Genomic DNA, 15,744 nt, shown 5'->3' with positions numbered 1-15,744 from the left:
AATACTGATACAAAAATTACTTCAAATATTCTGACGATAGCATGGATTTAACATATGCCTTCAGACGACTGTATTTTGATAGACTCTGGTATAGATAAGAGTTCGAAAAACTTTTCTTAAACTTTTTAAATGACTGGGGTATTTCCATTTTTATGCATTCTTGTTAATGTGATGTCTTGCAAGGCAAAAACAAATCTACCCTTAAATTGAAAATCTAAATTGAAATCACAAGCTTTAGCACCTTGATCATCATTCTCTTCTTTTTTATCGAGTCCTTCCAAAAGTATGGAATATTGGTAAAAATATTTGAGTATCTTTTCGATTTGCAAACAATCTGAATTGTTTGAAAGGTCAAACTAGATTTTATCTTCCCATCTATATCTACGATATTATGATGGAGTTTATAAACATTTTTCAAAAACAACTTTTCATCAAAATATATTTGTCCATCCGGACGAATGAACATATTATAAAAAATAACTTCATTTATCTAATTCTTCTCTTCTTCAAGAAAAAGTTGTTTCTTATTCAAACATGCATCTAACATTAATTTTCTGTACATCCGGCATTGCAAGACATTTCAAATTCATTGTGTGGTTATTATAAGCAACCATCCTATATCCCGTGGTAAATATTTAAAATACTGTTTCCATTTTATATTCGGTTTTCCCAATATAAGTCTTTTATTCCACACAATTCTTTGTGCCTAACTGAAAATCTCTCATTAATAGACCAGCATTATCTATCTGAATAAACAATATTTCTCTGGATGTTATCTTTCCACATAATAAAACTTGAAAGATTAATGTGTTCAGCTTGTCTATTACCCATATCGGGACAAGCGTGAGACTGGGGCGTGAGAGAAGAATCAATATTGATCATGTTGATAATACACTCTAAAAATGAAGTGCTAATTCAGCTCTTAAAGAGCGTGTATAGTGACTGCACTTCGGAGTGCTGATTTTTCTCGTTCAAATTTGAACTATACAAATCAGCACTCCGAAGTGCAGTCACTATACACGCTCTTTAAGAGCTGAATTAGCACTTCATTTTTTAGAGTGTACAAAGGTTTTAATTAAATGAATGTTACACATTAAGGTCAAATTCCTTTGCTTCAACCACATTTAAATTTTCTTTTTTCTACTCCTTCTTTATTGATTCGTACTTGACTTCCCCTATCTAATGAAAAATATATGTCCAAAATATTATAACAATTCTGATCCACTTTACCCCAAAATGCCGAAGGTAAACCTGGATCTATTTATGGCGTCCCAGTATAAGTTTTGTCTTCATTCATTTTTAAACACAATGTTTTGTTAAAACACTCAAACTTCCTGATCGACTGAGTGTCTTTTGCCTTTTACTAAAAAAAATGTCATGTCATTGCGTATATGCCTAATATTTGTTGACTTCTATATGCATATATATCTCCAAAATTAGTTGATTTCAATCATGGTTCAAGTCTTATTCTGTTAGCTAACTTCAGTACATAAAATAAAGAGAAAGGGAGTGACGGATCCTCTGTCTTATCCTGTCGAAATATTGCCATTAAAACACACCTTTATTAGTGTACCCTTTTCAGTCAATGATATCCACAAGTATACTAGAATTCCGGTATCGTTTGCTTGACTGAAGTCCCTATTAAACAAAATAACATTAGCATACCAATGACAAGTGCTTTATGTCAACGGAACATGCGTCTCTTGTACAGGCTGTTACATTTCTTATTGATTTTTTTTTGTTCTTTGTATGAAAAAAAGTATCCAGTTCCTTTCTTTCCATTGTGTCGTCCAATGATAGTAACCTACTGATGTACTGATTCACTGCTTTTGATATCGTACGAAGAGTGCTTGAATATATTTATAAAGTATTGTCCAAATTGATACAAAGCGGTGGTAATGTCAAAGCTGGAGACCAGATAGATCATTCCATTTTTCTGATACTCGTTGAGGTGCTAAAATCATTGAATTGTTCACGATCACCGTAATTGTGTCAGTCAGTGGCAAACAAGAAATTTTCTCCGAACTTGTTGCATTTTATCTTTTCATGTCTGAACATTGACAAATGGATAATAAAAATCAATGCCTCTGATTCGCATCAAGAGGTTTTTCTTCAAGACAATGTGTTTATCTTAATATGGACCAATAAAATAACAATGCATTTTTTTAATATAGCGTCGAGTTCGGATTGACATTTTATATGTAACTTTTGTTGTCATTCATTCTGGATTTACATCCGACATTATGAATTAATTGGCATAATATTTAGATGTTATGTTTCAAGTTGTGATCACTAATCGATACTCATTATGAACTGTCCGTGCCATAGGGCCTTACCGATCCCATTATCATTAATAAGACCTTGACCAGCCTATAGTGACAAGCGATCAATGGATTCGTGTACTCCTAAGAACTTACTAACCACAAAGTCTCCAGATGGCACTTTGGATACGTTATCAAGTTTGTCCCCGACACTTCATCACCTAGTCAATTCGACGAATGACCGTGTTGTCAATCATCCGATATTAAAGCGTTTTGATACAGAAACGCTTTTGCATAAAAGTGACAGGTGTGGTAGGTCACCAACTTCCTCGGTACTCGATCACCTTCAAGATTATGGAAATAATTTCCCAAACGCTCTTAAAAGATTACCGCCTGTGAAATTCGGCACGTCGGGCAGGTCATCGACAACGTTTCGAAGACTTGGGCACCTGCCAATGCCATCCGATGACCGCGTTGATGATCAGCGGACAGGGGGTTGGAAGACACCTGACTCGAAGACGAGGTCATTGACAACGTTTCCGACAGATGAGCTTCAAGAAAAAAGACACAGAACGGATCGTGACGACAATTTTCAGAAAATTTTTGATCTTGAGTTGTTCAGAAAGGCTTTATATAGCACCCGCGATGGTCTTATTGAAAATGGTTGGCTAGATACGAATTTATTTCACGATCGACCTATGTTGCTAGATGACATGGGTCGTGAAAGAAGATTGATTTCTCCATCGATGTTTGGTAGAACATTGACAACAATTAATGCAGACTATACTAGGCAGAACACACAAGCCAGCTCGTTTGCACCATTTGGTCGTCGAAGTCCGGCTATCGACGTCAGTGATCACCATGCTAGACCGAGGACATCATCATATCTCTCAAGGAATGTCCGAGTAAATGGGAGTGCCATGATGATGACTACCAGACCGATTCCTCCAAATAAGAAGATTAGAAATGACAAAGTTAAGTTTTATTATAGTAGTTTTCCCCCTTTTGTGTGCAAATACTTTTTTTAAAAGTCATTTAGCAATCATGGACCTATAATCAAACACACACACACACACACACAGATATAGACAAAATCAATTACTATTTTTTGTACTCATAGAATATACGGATAATTACATCAAGTTTTAGTGAAATTGTGCATGTAGGCCCTAAATCTTGGAATAGGAGAAGCGGTGCAAATATTTTCATTGTTTTCATTGAATATCTATCATGATCCTGTATTATGTTTATTTTTACAGGTTTCCATTTGAAGCACACTTCATCAGAACCTCGTCGTCGATCTCGTACTGCACCTGCTGTTATCACAAGGAACGTGGAAAGACCATGCCATCAGAATATTTCAATGAGTTCTTCTTCAAAAGGTAGTAAATATGTTTATCGTTTTTTTCGGAGGAGGGGGATGCTGCAGTGTTTGGGCTTTTTAAAATAAATGTTGATTTAGGTTTTTTTTTAATTATGGGTACGATTTGCGAGAGGCGTTATGATTTTTAATCACATAAATTCAAATACACGCTTTTAGATTTTTTCAGATTAGATTAGATTAATTTATTTCCGTTCAACAAAATAAACATATATAATCGAAGTAATTACATATTCAAAACAATATAGACAGTTCAATGACATTTTATAACAAATATAGAAGATAAATTAACTGAACAGAGGGACTTGCCAAGAAAAGCAATGCTTGTAAAAGGCAAGTCCGTAAACTTAATTTCAGACCTGAAAAAAATAACTTCAGTACCGTGAGTGAAGAATGAAATAATAAAGTGGAGTCGCTTTGCTATATAAAAGGTATCTATATATAAATATTATCAATTGAATTATTCACATATTGCAGTTGACAAAATGCTTGTAAATTTCAAAATGTGTAAAATACATATAATATTGTACACTGTATATATTGATCTTGATTTATAATACAATTAAAACGATGAAATCTACATTCATGAATCTTCTTATAAAATATTGCCAGGATCGAATAGTGAAAAAGTTATAAAAAAAACAAAAATAAACAGGGGAAAGCATCTCCTTTCTCTCGAACTTGCCGAAATTGAATGATGTTTATGTCAGTTGTTGGGTGGAATCCATTAATTCAAGGGATTATCCAGACTAAAGTAATAATACCTAAAGAGACAGAATAAAATTCACTGAGCAAATCTCTGAAAATCTAATCAAAATCTGATAACAAATAACGAAGGTATTACATTTAGGAATTAAGCAATTATCAATTATTTTGTGAAAACAATATTATGCACGCCGCCATGAATATTAAATATGTAGGCTGCTTATGTCATGTTCTCACTTTCCTATTTGTCATCTTATTACATGAAATATTTTCATGCACGTGTGTATGATATGCCTCCCTTGTAGCATAAGTGGCAGCAATTATTTTACTCATTTAATCAGTTTTCATTCTATTGTTTTCATTCTTAGAGGTTTGAATTTGAATGAATATAATTATATATAAAAAGAACATATGGGAGATATGATCTTTTCAAGCTTGCTCATTGCATATTCTTGAAGACATGCATAGCACGTAAAACTGTTTCACCGAAATAATGCAAAACTTTTTTATTCCTTGTTCGATTTTGGTGAGGGTTTTTTTTGTCTGATACACTAGCGTACCTATGGGGGGCAGACCGCCCCCATGACGAGTCACAACCCATGCAAGGGACGTATCCCTGCCCCCCATAACGAGCCAGTGGCCCCTCCTTTGAAGTTGAAGACCTTTTTTTTTTGCTTGTCAATTTTTTTTTCTGGTGCGGATTGGTACGAAATCCTTCATTTGTGGTTGAAGACCTTTTTTTTTTGCTTGTCAAATTTTTTGGCGGACGAGTTCGGACGCTCTGGAAAATCATAGGTACGCTACTGGTCTGATATTCTTATCAAATCAATTCAATTTAATTCAAATAAACATTTATTTTCTTCCATTTCATTACATTTTTCTTAAACATTAATTCATACAGAAAGCAATATTATGAAGAATATAGATATGTACCTGTTGGGTTTAAAGAAGAAGGCGAAGAATTGAGGCTTGTGGCGGATTATTTCTTTGCGATCTTATTCAGCATAAGAAATTGATTTTGTAATCGTAAAACTTAAACCCTTGGATAATGGTTCGGGATAAGCTGCTTCAATATTATGAGTACCGAAATTATCGACAATTTTGCCAAATTGACCGGGAAAACGGTATATAAATTAAAAGTAATTGAAAAACTATCATAATCATAATCATCATCATCATTTCCAATATCGTAAACATTGTTGTCGTCATCATCATCGTCTATGGATGTCGATCGATGTCCAATGGTTTGGAGATGAATGACTTAATGTTGTTCTCTGTGAGGGATTCGCTTTCTTTTTTTCTGGATGGGCCAGTTGCGTAAAGGGTTTACAATTTTAGGGGGGGGGGGCAGACGTGGCGTAAAAGGCTAAATTTATAAAACCAAGCAAAGATTTTGACCTTTTTGATATAGACATTTAATTTTGGGATACATTTCAAAATGATGTTCTTATTGAAATATCATATTTCATCATGTTAATTCCCTTTTACATTCTTTGTTGTGATCCTTTCTTTTTTTACTTTGTGTGTGTGGGGGGGGGATCCAATGCCCTACGCCCCACATGATATGCGCGGCAGGGGGTATTAAGTCCTTGATATTAAAGAATAAGTTAGATTTATTCCTTCAAAATTAGGTACCACGTACTTTTATTTGATCACTATCGCGAGCGAAAGGCGCGATCGAGCTGATTTGTTTTTCATCTTGACTTGACAATAAGATAATTCAGATGACTTTTGTCAGTTCTTAGTCTGTGTTATTTTCCCTTAATACACTCGTAAATTTCAATTCTCATTTCTTTTGCATGTTTTTGTGCAAAAACATAAACATGAATAAGTCATTGTATTTTTTTCTGAAATTTGTTGTTTCTAACAATATCTGAAATGATTTTTTTCATTCAACAACGATAAGTAAAATAAAGTTGCGTGGGAAAATGATGGTCATTATGCGTATATACAATACGACAATCAATATTGTGATCATCATTACGATCACCCTTGTCAATAATATTATGATATTCGACCGAAAATTATTGCTGGATGATAACACAGGCCGCCCCCACTTGGATATATTCCCAGTATCCCCATCGCCACCGCCCTTCCTCCCGTGATCGACACACATTTCATCGTATCCCTTCTCCTCCTCCTCACCATCAATAATAACAGGAAGAAGATACCCCCTATCTATTTTTTCCGTCCTTTCTTGTTATTTTTTTTTAATTATATTTCCTTTATTCTCATTGACAGGAAAACTCTCAATCACTGTGAATATGGACCCCTTGATTTCTTCATCGATTGAAAGTTCAGAGAAAGCTGAAATTCAAGAAAATGAAGTTCATAAAAGCGGTGATGATATCATCTCCCTCCATGGAAACGTTGGTAGTTCTGAGAGCCTTCTCAATTATGACAATAGCATGAATAAAGCCAACAAACTTCCTCCTGTTGACCTTTCCGTATATGACCGAAAGAAGCCCATATTTCTCGGAAAACCTAAATGCGTCGGCAGTATGAGCGAAACTTCGGCAGACGACGTCAACATCGATAGGTCCGAACACGATCAAGATCAGGATCAAATAAAAATAGTTGAGCAATCCGTATTGACGAAAGATTCAACAATGGTAGATCCATTTGAAAGACTATTAAAAGGTCTTCGAGAACCAAGGTTTCGTCGACTTGTTGCTCGTGATGATGGAGCAGATGACGTTGCCAACGTCGGTGATGTCGACAACAATGACAACGAAATTAACTGCTTCGAAAAGGACCTTGACTTAGCCATCGAAAAGTTAGAACAATTGAGAAGTAATTTTGTCAATGCGGCAGGACTGAAATGATAAACTTTCATAATCTCCAATATACCCATGCAGGCCTACTTGATGTAAAATAAAGTGTGCTCAGATATTTATAACCGTCATTTTTTTTTTAATTTTAGATCATCTGTTATATGATTATTACTTTCACAATTTCAGCAGATTTTCATCGCTTGCCAGGTGCCATATGTTTATATCATTTCAACTCTATCACATTTCCCTTTCGCTCTCCCTCTCTCTCCCTTTTCCTCTCAATTATTCTCTCCCTCTCTCTCTTTTCCCATCCCGTCATCTGTCCATCTCTCCATCGTCTATTCCTGACGGAGAGGGTTTTTTTTCATTAAAATATGAATAAAGGAAGGGAATCCTGTATCAGTCTAATTAGCTTAATCTCTTTACCACTATTGTTTATAATTATCAAGTATTTTGCTAGGATTTGTACTTTTTCATGTACAGTATCTGTTGTTATATGTTCTGGACCCAAGGAAAGAACAGCGTTGTTGTAAATTAACAAAGCTGAGTGCCATTTTACTATATTTTTTTAAAATGTTGTCATGTATATGTATTTACCCTGTATTTTTTTTAGCATGGTAATGTGAAAAATAAATATCAATATCAACCAATCATGTTTTCAGATCCAATTATTCATAAATCCCCATTTATTTGTATCACTTTCATCGTATTCGTATTCAACTTTTCATCAACTCACATATCATACCAAAACAACAATATCTGGGCGACAATACCGTTTCGTGTGCACGAACGAATGATTGCATTTAAAAAGAGGCACATTTTGACACCGCTATTGACATAGGTGTCCGTTGCTAATGACTTAAAAGATGAGATACATCTCCAGTAGTTTGGCCTCAGGTAAACACGGGTTTATCTTCTCCTAATGAAGTGTATTATTTACCTGCATCTATACCATGTTGGCTTGTTTGCCAAGCAAACACCGAATAGTCTAAGCATCAGGTGTTACATACCTTATTACTTGATTGACCACTTTTACAGGATACCAATAATTGATCATGTAAGTTGGCTGTAAAGACAAAAGAACATGTCAATCATTAAAGGAATCAGAATCTAATGAATTATTTACGTATCGTGAATTGTTTACAACAAATTGTTCTGCTAGGAATGTCTCATTAACCAAACTATGTTCGTACTTGAAAAGGGTCATGAGGTAACAAGCGCATCGTCAATGATGTTATCGATCTATAGAGATCGAATTTCACACGGTCAATACTGAACATAAAGGACAAACATGCAACATTATCGGTGTTTCTTATTCGAAGTGGACGTCAGACTTTCAATACATTAATTTAACACTCAATCTTGATTTAATGAATTAATTTGTTTCGACTTGAGTTTCGATGAGACGAACGGGTCTGCGTAGTGCAGCCTATATGTACAGGTAATATACACTAACTTGACGACACTAGCAGGTTGTGATTTGGATGGACAATGACCATAAAAACAGCCCGCAAAGAAGTGCCTACTTAGGAAGCAACCACTAATGAATTGCATCACATGCGGGCGCCATAATTGTATAGTAAATCAATTGCTTCAAACTGCTGTCTCCTCTCCCTCGTTCAAGCTTCTTCTGCCAGGTCGGGAAAGCTCGAATTATATTTTTATTACCATCGTGAACAGATGTATTTTCATTTGGACGAAAGCTTCTATCTTTCGATGAGCAGATGAAACGTAGCCGAGGATAATCGACAAAGTAAACATTTGTGAGGTATTGAAATTTCGGTATTTTTAAAATTTTATAGTATTAAGGATTTTTTTCACTCTACTTTTCTACTTTACTCTTTACATTAAACGTCTATAGATACATGCTTACTCTGCCATTTTGGAGGTACCTATCTATTTCGAAACGAATTAATAGTGATTTGTGGTAGGTCTATGTAGTTCTGAGCTCTATTTGTGTTTAGTGTATCTGAAATACAGTGTTTATCGTATGAAGTGATACTGCATGAATTTGTCCACCAATTGAAAAATAATACACAGCTAAGAATTGTTTTACTTAATACTTTTTTTAAATGCAGTGAAAATTATTCGTCCATGACATAGTCGTAACTACTAAAGAGAAGACCCCAAAAGTTCGAAAACCTTGGGATTTTACCTGCAGTCCATACAATATATCAGTCGATTCATGTATGTCATTTAATTCTAAATCTTTTAAGGTAAAGCAGTCAGCGTTTCGAAAAAATAGCGTATTTTGTATTATTAATAACACAATGGCTACTGAAAAAAATAGGCATGTCTATGCCTAAGGGGTTCTTTATGATTTCGGACACAACTTTGAAAATGGGTCACTAATTTTGATAATGGACTTTTCAGTAGACGCACAATAGCAGATAATATGGCATGACGTGTTGGACATTCAATAATATTCACTATCAATAAAATGCTGAAAATAAAAAACGTTGACCATAAAGAAAACGGCGAGGCCAGTCCGAGTTTAGTACGAATCTCTATTTCGTTTTCTCCTTAACTTTTTAAGAGCTTTCCATTATTTTCAAAGAATTTAGCAAACGTATATGGGCCCATTATTGGTCTACAGTTGTTTTGACCAAATTGGTCAGAATTTCGACGAATATTTGGTCGCAATATCTGCCCGACTCTTGATGCTTAATATATTTTATGTTTAATAGAAACCCAAAGTAGCTTAACTGTCATTTCGCAGTAATATGTGTTTATTATAATTCAGTGTGTTATATAAATCATTTATACATAGTCATTTCTTATTTATCTTATTCATAAAGTGTATTGAATTGAACTTACCAGAACCTTATTGGCATCTGCCAATAATGTGTTCATGTGTTTGCAAACTTTTCAAGAACAAGCATATAGTAGGATTTCTGATCCATGAATGAAGATTTTTTTTCTAAAACACCTTAATAATCCCAGACTCCACAAATGTAGGCCTATATAATATACACCTACCTGTATAAGGAAAGCGATTTTAAAACAGAAAATCTCATAACCATGTTATGTGACATTATCTCGACATTGTCTTAAAAAAAAAGACAAACCAACTATATAAAAAAAAATCTATATTAGTAAATTATGGATACCAAGGAGTCACTCTGCTAAACCTTTTCAATTCAATTCAATTTAAAATAATTTCCACAATTAAAAATATGCATATATACAAATCATTGACATCACGGAGATATATTACACGTGGAGGGGTCAAAGAAAGCACAACTGCTTGTATAAATTGGTCCCATTGTAATAACAATAAATCATATTAATACATGTAAAAATAAGCCATAACAATTTTCTAAATTAAATCAAATTGAAGCGATTATGGCTAGTTTTTTATTTAGTGTATCACTCGAATTCAGAATTGAATCCCTATGATCATGGTAACTATGGATTCTAAGAGTTCGTGACGTCGTCCACAAACGAGGGGATTCTCTCAAACCAACTTCATTATTCTTCTCCTTTGCAATAATGTGTCATCGCTTCTTCCTTTTAAATCCAAACCAAATACACCAGAGAATCAGATGAAACGCTTGTCAGGATTCTGGCAAACATAAAAGTGTCGTTCCTATAATCCATGATCATGATGAATAACGGAGTTTGCATGGACCCTTGATGAATGAATCCTTTCTGTACTATAGTTGTTGAATCATCATTGATAAAAACAAGATGGAAATATTTTTGTAGAAAAAAGTACAATATGTCTTGAAAATAATTATCAGTCTCATGCCTATAGTTTATATTAATTTTTGATATGTTATATACTTCGGTATTATTTGTGTTGATTAGAGGAAGTGCATGACTATTACCCGAAACGTTGTCATGATAAATATGTGCTTAATTTGATGAAATTGAAAAAGTATAGTTTTCAAATAACGCTATCATAATTATATTGATTTATGTAATGGCATAATTAAACTTACTCTATACATTACTGCCGTCCCGTCCACTCACCGTTTAAATGTTAATGCCCCAAATAAATGATGTTTGTTCTGTTATCAATTGCTTTTATTTGACAAATTTCATTGGACAGGAGCAAGTTTAATAAATGACTTATGCGTTTTTGTAGCTTGAGATTATGGTATCTACCATGGTAACAAGGTACAGCAGCAAATCAGAATCACGGTTCCAAAAGTAAGATTTACCAGTCATAAGTCTTTTTTTAAACGGGGCCTATATCTATTTGTCATACTTTGAGATTGTACAATAGACGTGTCAAATCTATTTTATTTAATCTGACAAGTGTTCGTCAAAGCAACTGAGTCTTGATAGAAATCAACATATATGTTAGAGGTCTCCAACTAGTTCGTGGTTATATATAACAGACCCGTACAATCATTTCTGATCTCAAACCTTTGTTTGAGCTTACAAATGGAAGTGGGAAGCCGCAATCGAATGAGCAATGTTTACTAACACTTCGGGGTTTTCAGGTTAAAAACATATTAACCTGGTCAGATATTAGAAAGCAAATTGATTACTTGTTATAACCTATAGGCCACTAAAAGAAATAAAAGGGGAACTTCCACAGATTTGAGCCAGGCTGACAAGTTGCTGGATTAGATGTCAAGTACTTTATAACTTTAAGATTAGTGTTTATGAATATTCATGTGTATAGTCTTCGTTAAAAAAATGTTCTGATGCTAGGAATAAAAGTTATGTATAAGGGAAAAATCGCGTCTCAGGGTAGGCATAATTTTTATCTAATAGGCATTAGCGTTCATTTTTATTCTTCTTTTGAATTATTAAAAAAAAAGGAAAATGGTTAAACATATAATTCAAGGTCTGTTAAACCCAAATTGAAAAAAAAAAACACTGCCTCTGTGAAGATTTGAGGTGGTCAATGAGAATTGCTTGTCTTGCAGAAATTTATTTATTTATTTATATTTTAACGCTATGCAAAGTACTCACTAATATTGCTAATGGTGAATTAGAATTTAATATGACTCGTTGGTACAGCACATCAGCTGGTCATATTGAGTCGGGAGTTCTTCGTCATCTTTGTCTGATCTCATATTTTCCCTGAGCATCGAATTGCGTATTATTCACCCCAATGGAAGTCTACGTAGGTTCAAACGGCGCTGACATTGTAATTACCCCAAAGTGCACATTGATGTTTGTAAATTTGTAATCATCCTTAATTCGTTTTCTTTGTCTCCTTATTTTCTCCTCACAATAGAGACGGGAAAACAACTAAATAGACGAATCACCATAGGCCTGTACATGACGGTATACCAGAGACCTATATGGTAAGTATAAATTATTTTAAATAATTCGTACCATGTCCATGGGGCAAGCTAGGTGCGTCCACCATTCACTTTCATCACGTGATCAAACATAGAAATAAAGGAGGATAAAATGGGTGAGCGGAAGATAAGAAAAGATGACTGCCTATTTGTTCATTGAAACAAAAGAATAACATCACATTTTTAAATGTGAACCCCCCCCAAAAAAAAAAAATCATCATCATCATAATTGTAAAACGGGTTCATATCAAATGTGGATTATACCAAGGGTATAATACACTTTAAAGTTTAGAATAAGACATCACTGATCAGATTGTTGGAAGTTGAAATCGGGTTCGAATCCCTGCCATGGCGTGTTTTCCTTCAGCAAGAAAAGTATCCACACTGTGCTGCACTCGACCCAGGTGAGGTGAATGAGTATCCGGCAGGAGTAATTCCTCGCATGCACCAAGGAGTTCCTTGCATTCACTGAGCGCCGGTGAAGGTGCTGGTATAACTCCTTGCTCGAGGGTATAGCGGCGCTTTGTATCCTCCGGCAAAAAGTGCTTTATAAATCCAGCTATTATTATTATTATTATATTAGTCTTTCTTATCACCTCAAGATTTCTTGCCCTGTTATCTCGATAAAGCATAGATCATGTTTATAAGTTGACCAGCCAATATACCGTATGTGAATAGTTGAACATATCCCTTTAACACATCCCGAAACACATGCACAAAATATTCGCATGTTGCCATTATAACACCGGGCCTGCAATATCTTCGACTTTCGATGAAAATGTCATAATATCAATGTCAAGGCATCTAAATGATATCGATCGCGTCTATATCAGTGCTCGGAAACGCAGCAGGTGTACTTTATATTGTCATTATAAGCCACGTTGATCATGATAGATGCAATCATCAAACTGTTCTATAAGAAAGAGCGGAGTGATACCACCTCCATAATTCATCTGCTACCATTTATAGGAAGAGTTTACTGAAATATTGATCGATAAACAGATAGCAACAACAAGCGGAATTAAGGCCTCTGGCAACTCCGCCTGCATTATGCAATTTGATATCGCAGCAGCGCTGACTTGAAAACATCTCCGTATAAGATTTTTTTTCGAAAAGAGAGAAAACACATTTATTTGAAAATAAACTCCTAAATTCAGATGACCCTAGAAACTTGTATTTCATTTCAAATCATTTGTCACGTTTTTGATATCCAATAATCATCTCATATAAGTTTCATCCATTGTGGTTAAGTAAAGTTTAAGGAACAAAGCACTTCTTATCCAAAATAATTGATTTGAAATGACCTTGTATAAGTATACCTTGATCCGGTAACTGCTCCGCGTCGCAAATAAACTGCCTGAGAATTACGGTTGAAAAATCGGTGACGGATGATGAACCACTCGGAAAAAATTAACAAAGTGTGCACGAAATCTTTCAATTTCACTTAAGAAAATGCAAAAGCACCCAAATAATTACTCGCTTTCGAGTTTCTTTGAATTTTTTACGCATCCTGCCCGCGGAAAATTTCTGCCTACGGCAATGACCTCACACATGCTTAACAAGGCTGAATTTCAGAAATCAGATGATTGAGTGTCATTTAAACTTAAACTTCCCTTTAAATGTCACCTTTCTGAATATATCGCTAAATCCCCCTCACCTGACTTTCTCTCTTATATGCATTTTTGTCAATCTTTTTTTTTGAAAGAATAAATATTTTAATACACATCATTAATTTCTTGAAAACTATAAGATATCCAAACATTCTCCCAGTGCATCGTGATGACGTCATCAACGAAAAGAGCAAAGCTGCAGTGCAATTTAAATTAAAATATAAATGAAATCCATACCAATAGTCATGATTAAATTCTCACTGTGTTAAACGACGCGAACTACCCACCTGCCACCATTACCAATTGATTTCCTGTGTGATTTGCAGTATAATGTAATCTAATAAAATGAAATGCACGTTACTTTAACATTGTCATTGAAGGTGCACTCTGTACATTTTATTTCCTTTAGGACAATTTCAGGAAGTTTAATTTCAAGTTCTAGTGTAATTTATTTAAGAATAAAAAATTATTTATAAAACAAATGAGTTCTATGATGATGAATTTAACCAACTTCAAGAAAAGAGTTCTCTAGCCCTGATACGAATATTGATGGAGTTTAATTTTGTAAAAACTTCGTATGTTACGTAAAAAATTGCTAAAAATTAATCAAGTTATTAATGTTCAGAATTAAAATATATGATTTTACTTTTCGTTTCCTTTATTACACAGGTGTGAATTCGAACATCAACACGATTTCGATATCATCATAATGGTTTACATGGTTCTATTATTACACACAAAATAAAGCAAAAAGAAACGAGACAGAAAGACTGAAAGATGGATGCTTTCTATCAACAGATTCCACGACCTGACTTCCAGAAGAGTCACGTGACACGTAACGCCAAACCTATCATCAACAGCTTTGACGAGAGGTTCCCTTATACTGCTCCTCCACTCGACTTTTCTTTCATGAACATTGGTAACTTCGATTCATATCTTCATGGTAAGGACGATGAACCAAGGCAGCAAGGTCTAAAGAACCTCACCAAGACCGAAGATGGGAAATACTCGACCACCACCCTGAAAATGAACAACAATCTTCTTCAAGAATGGAAAGGTTTCGAACAATTCCTACAGGACATTCTGGCAAGTCCACAGGAACTCTATTGGCTTGATCTGTCTTTCAACTATCTTATAACCATAGATGAAGTCATACTCAACTTTCCCAATATTAGAATTCTCTATCTCCATGGAAATGCAATCGAGGATGTCAAAGAGATTGATAAACTAGCTCAACTTCAACATCTTTTCAAACTCACCCTCCATGGAAACCCGGTGGAGTCTGATCCTGGTTACAGACAGCGTGTACTCTCCAAACTTCCAAACTTGAAGACGCTAGACTGTAGCGAAGTAACTAAAGCTGACAGGGAGAAATCCCAGGTTTACGTTTCGATGGTCGGGGATCGAAATCCGACTGCAAAGAAGAAACATGCACGTTCAAAAACAAAGTAAAACTGTTTTTTAATGTTTGATGAATGCATTCATTCCCATTTGAGAGTACCCGTTTACCATTATTTCATCCGCAACGATTAACAATTTGAAGTTTGTATTGAATGGTTCGTTTAGATATTCAGAAAGCTAAGACATTGAAGAAAACCTTCATCGATTATAGCCAAAAGTTATTTATGAAAATGTGAGATAGAGGGGACAGCATATTTTGTGCGTTAGTTTAATTTTCATGCTCCAGGCTGAAGATATTTATAGTTCACTAAATAGAGTAAAATTCTCAGAGCAAAATGCTGAAAATTT

The 15,744-nt window shown here is 34.7% G+C and overlaps 1 protein-coding gene across 2 annotated transcripts; it reads left to right on the top strand.

Moving 5' to 3' along the window:
* The first annotated feature begins 1,812 nt into the window (after positions 1 to 1,812).
* Positions 1,813 to 15,744, top strand: LOC121427364 (leucine-rich repeat-containing protein 51-like). Of its 2 annotated transcripts, XM_041623723.1 has the most exons (5): positions 1,813 to 3,236; positions 3,521 to 3,643; positions 6,589 to 8,889; positions 12,319 to 12,388; positions 14,665 to 14,734. In XM_041623723.1, the coding sequence occupies exons 1-3, from the start codon at positions 2,390 to 2,392 to the stop codon at positions 7,170 to 7,172; spliced, it is 1,554 nt and encodes a 517-aa protein (XP_041479657.1). In that variant the 5' UTR covers positions 1,813 to 2,389; the 3' UTR covers positions 7,173 to 8,889; positions 12,319 to 12,388; positions 14,665 to 14,734. The 2 variants fall into 2 exon arrangements, with proteins under 2 accessions (XP_041479657.1, XP_041479666.1); XM_041623732.1 differs by lacking the exon at positions 1,813 to 3,236 and having other exon boundaries at positions 3,525 to 3,643; positions 14,665 to 15,744.

This window comes from Lytechinus variegatus, chromosome 1 (assembly GCF_018143015.1).
Source record: "Lytechinus variegatus isolate NC3 chromosome 1, Lvar_3.0, whole genome shotgun sequence".
In the NCBI taxonomy this organism is placed as follows: domain Eukaryota; kingdom Metazoa; phylum Echinodermata; class Echinoidea; order Temnopleuroida; family Toxopneustidae; genus Lytechinus; species Lytechinus variegatus.
The sequence above is the reverse complement of the archived record's forward strand: the minus strand, read 5'-3'. Positions and strand labels throughout refer to the sequence as shown.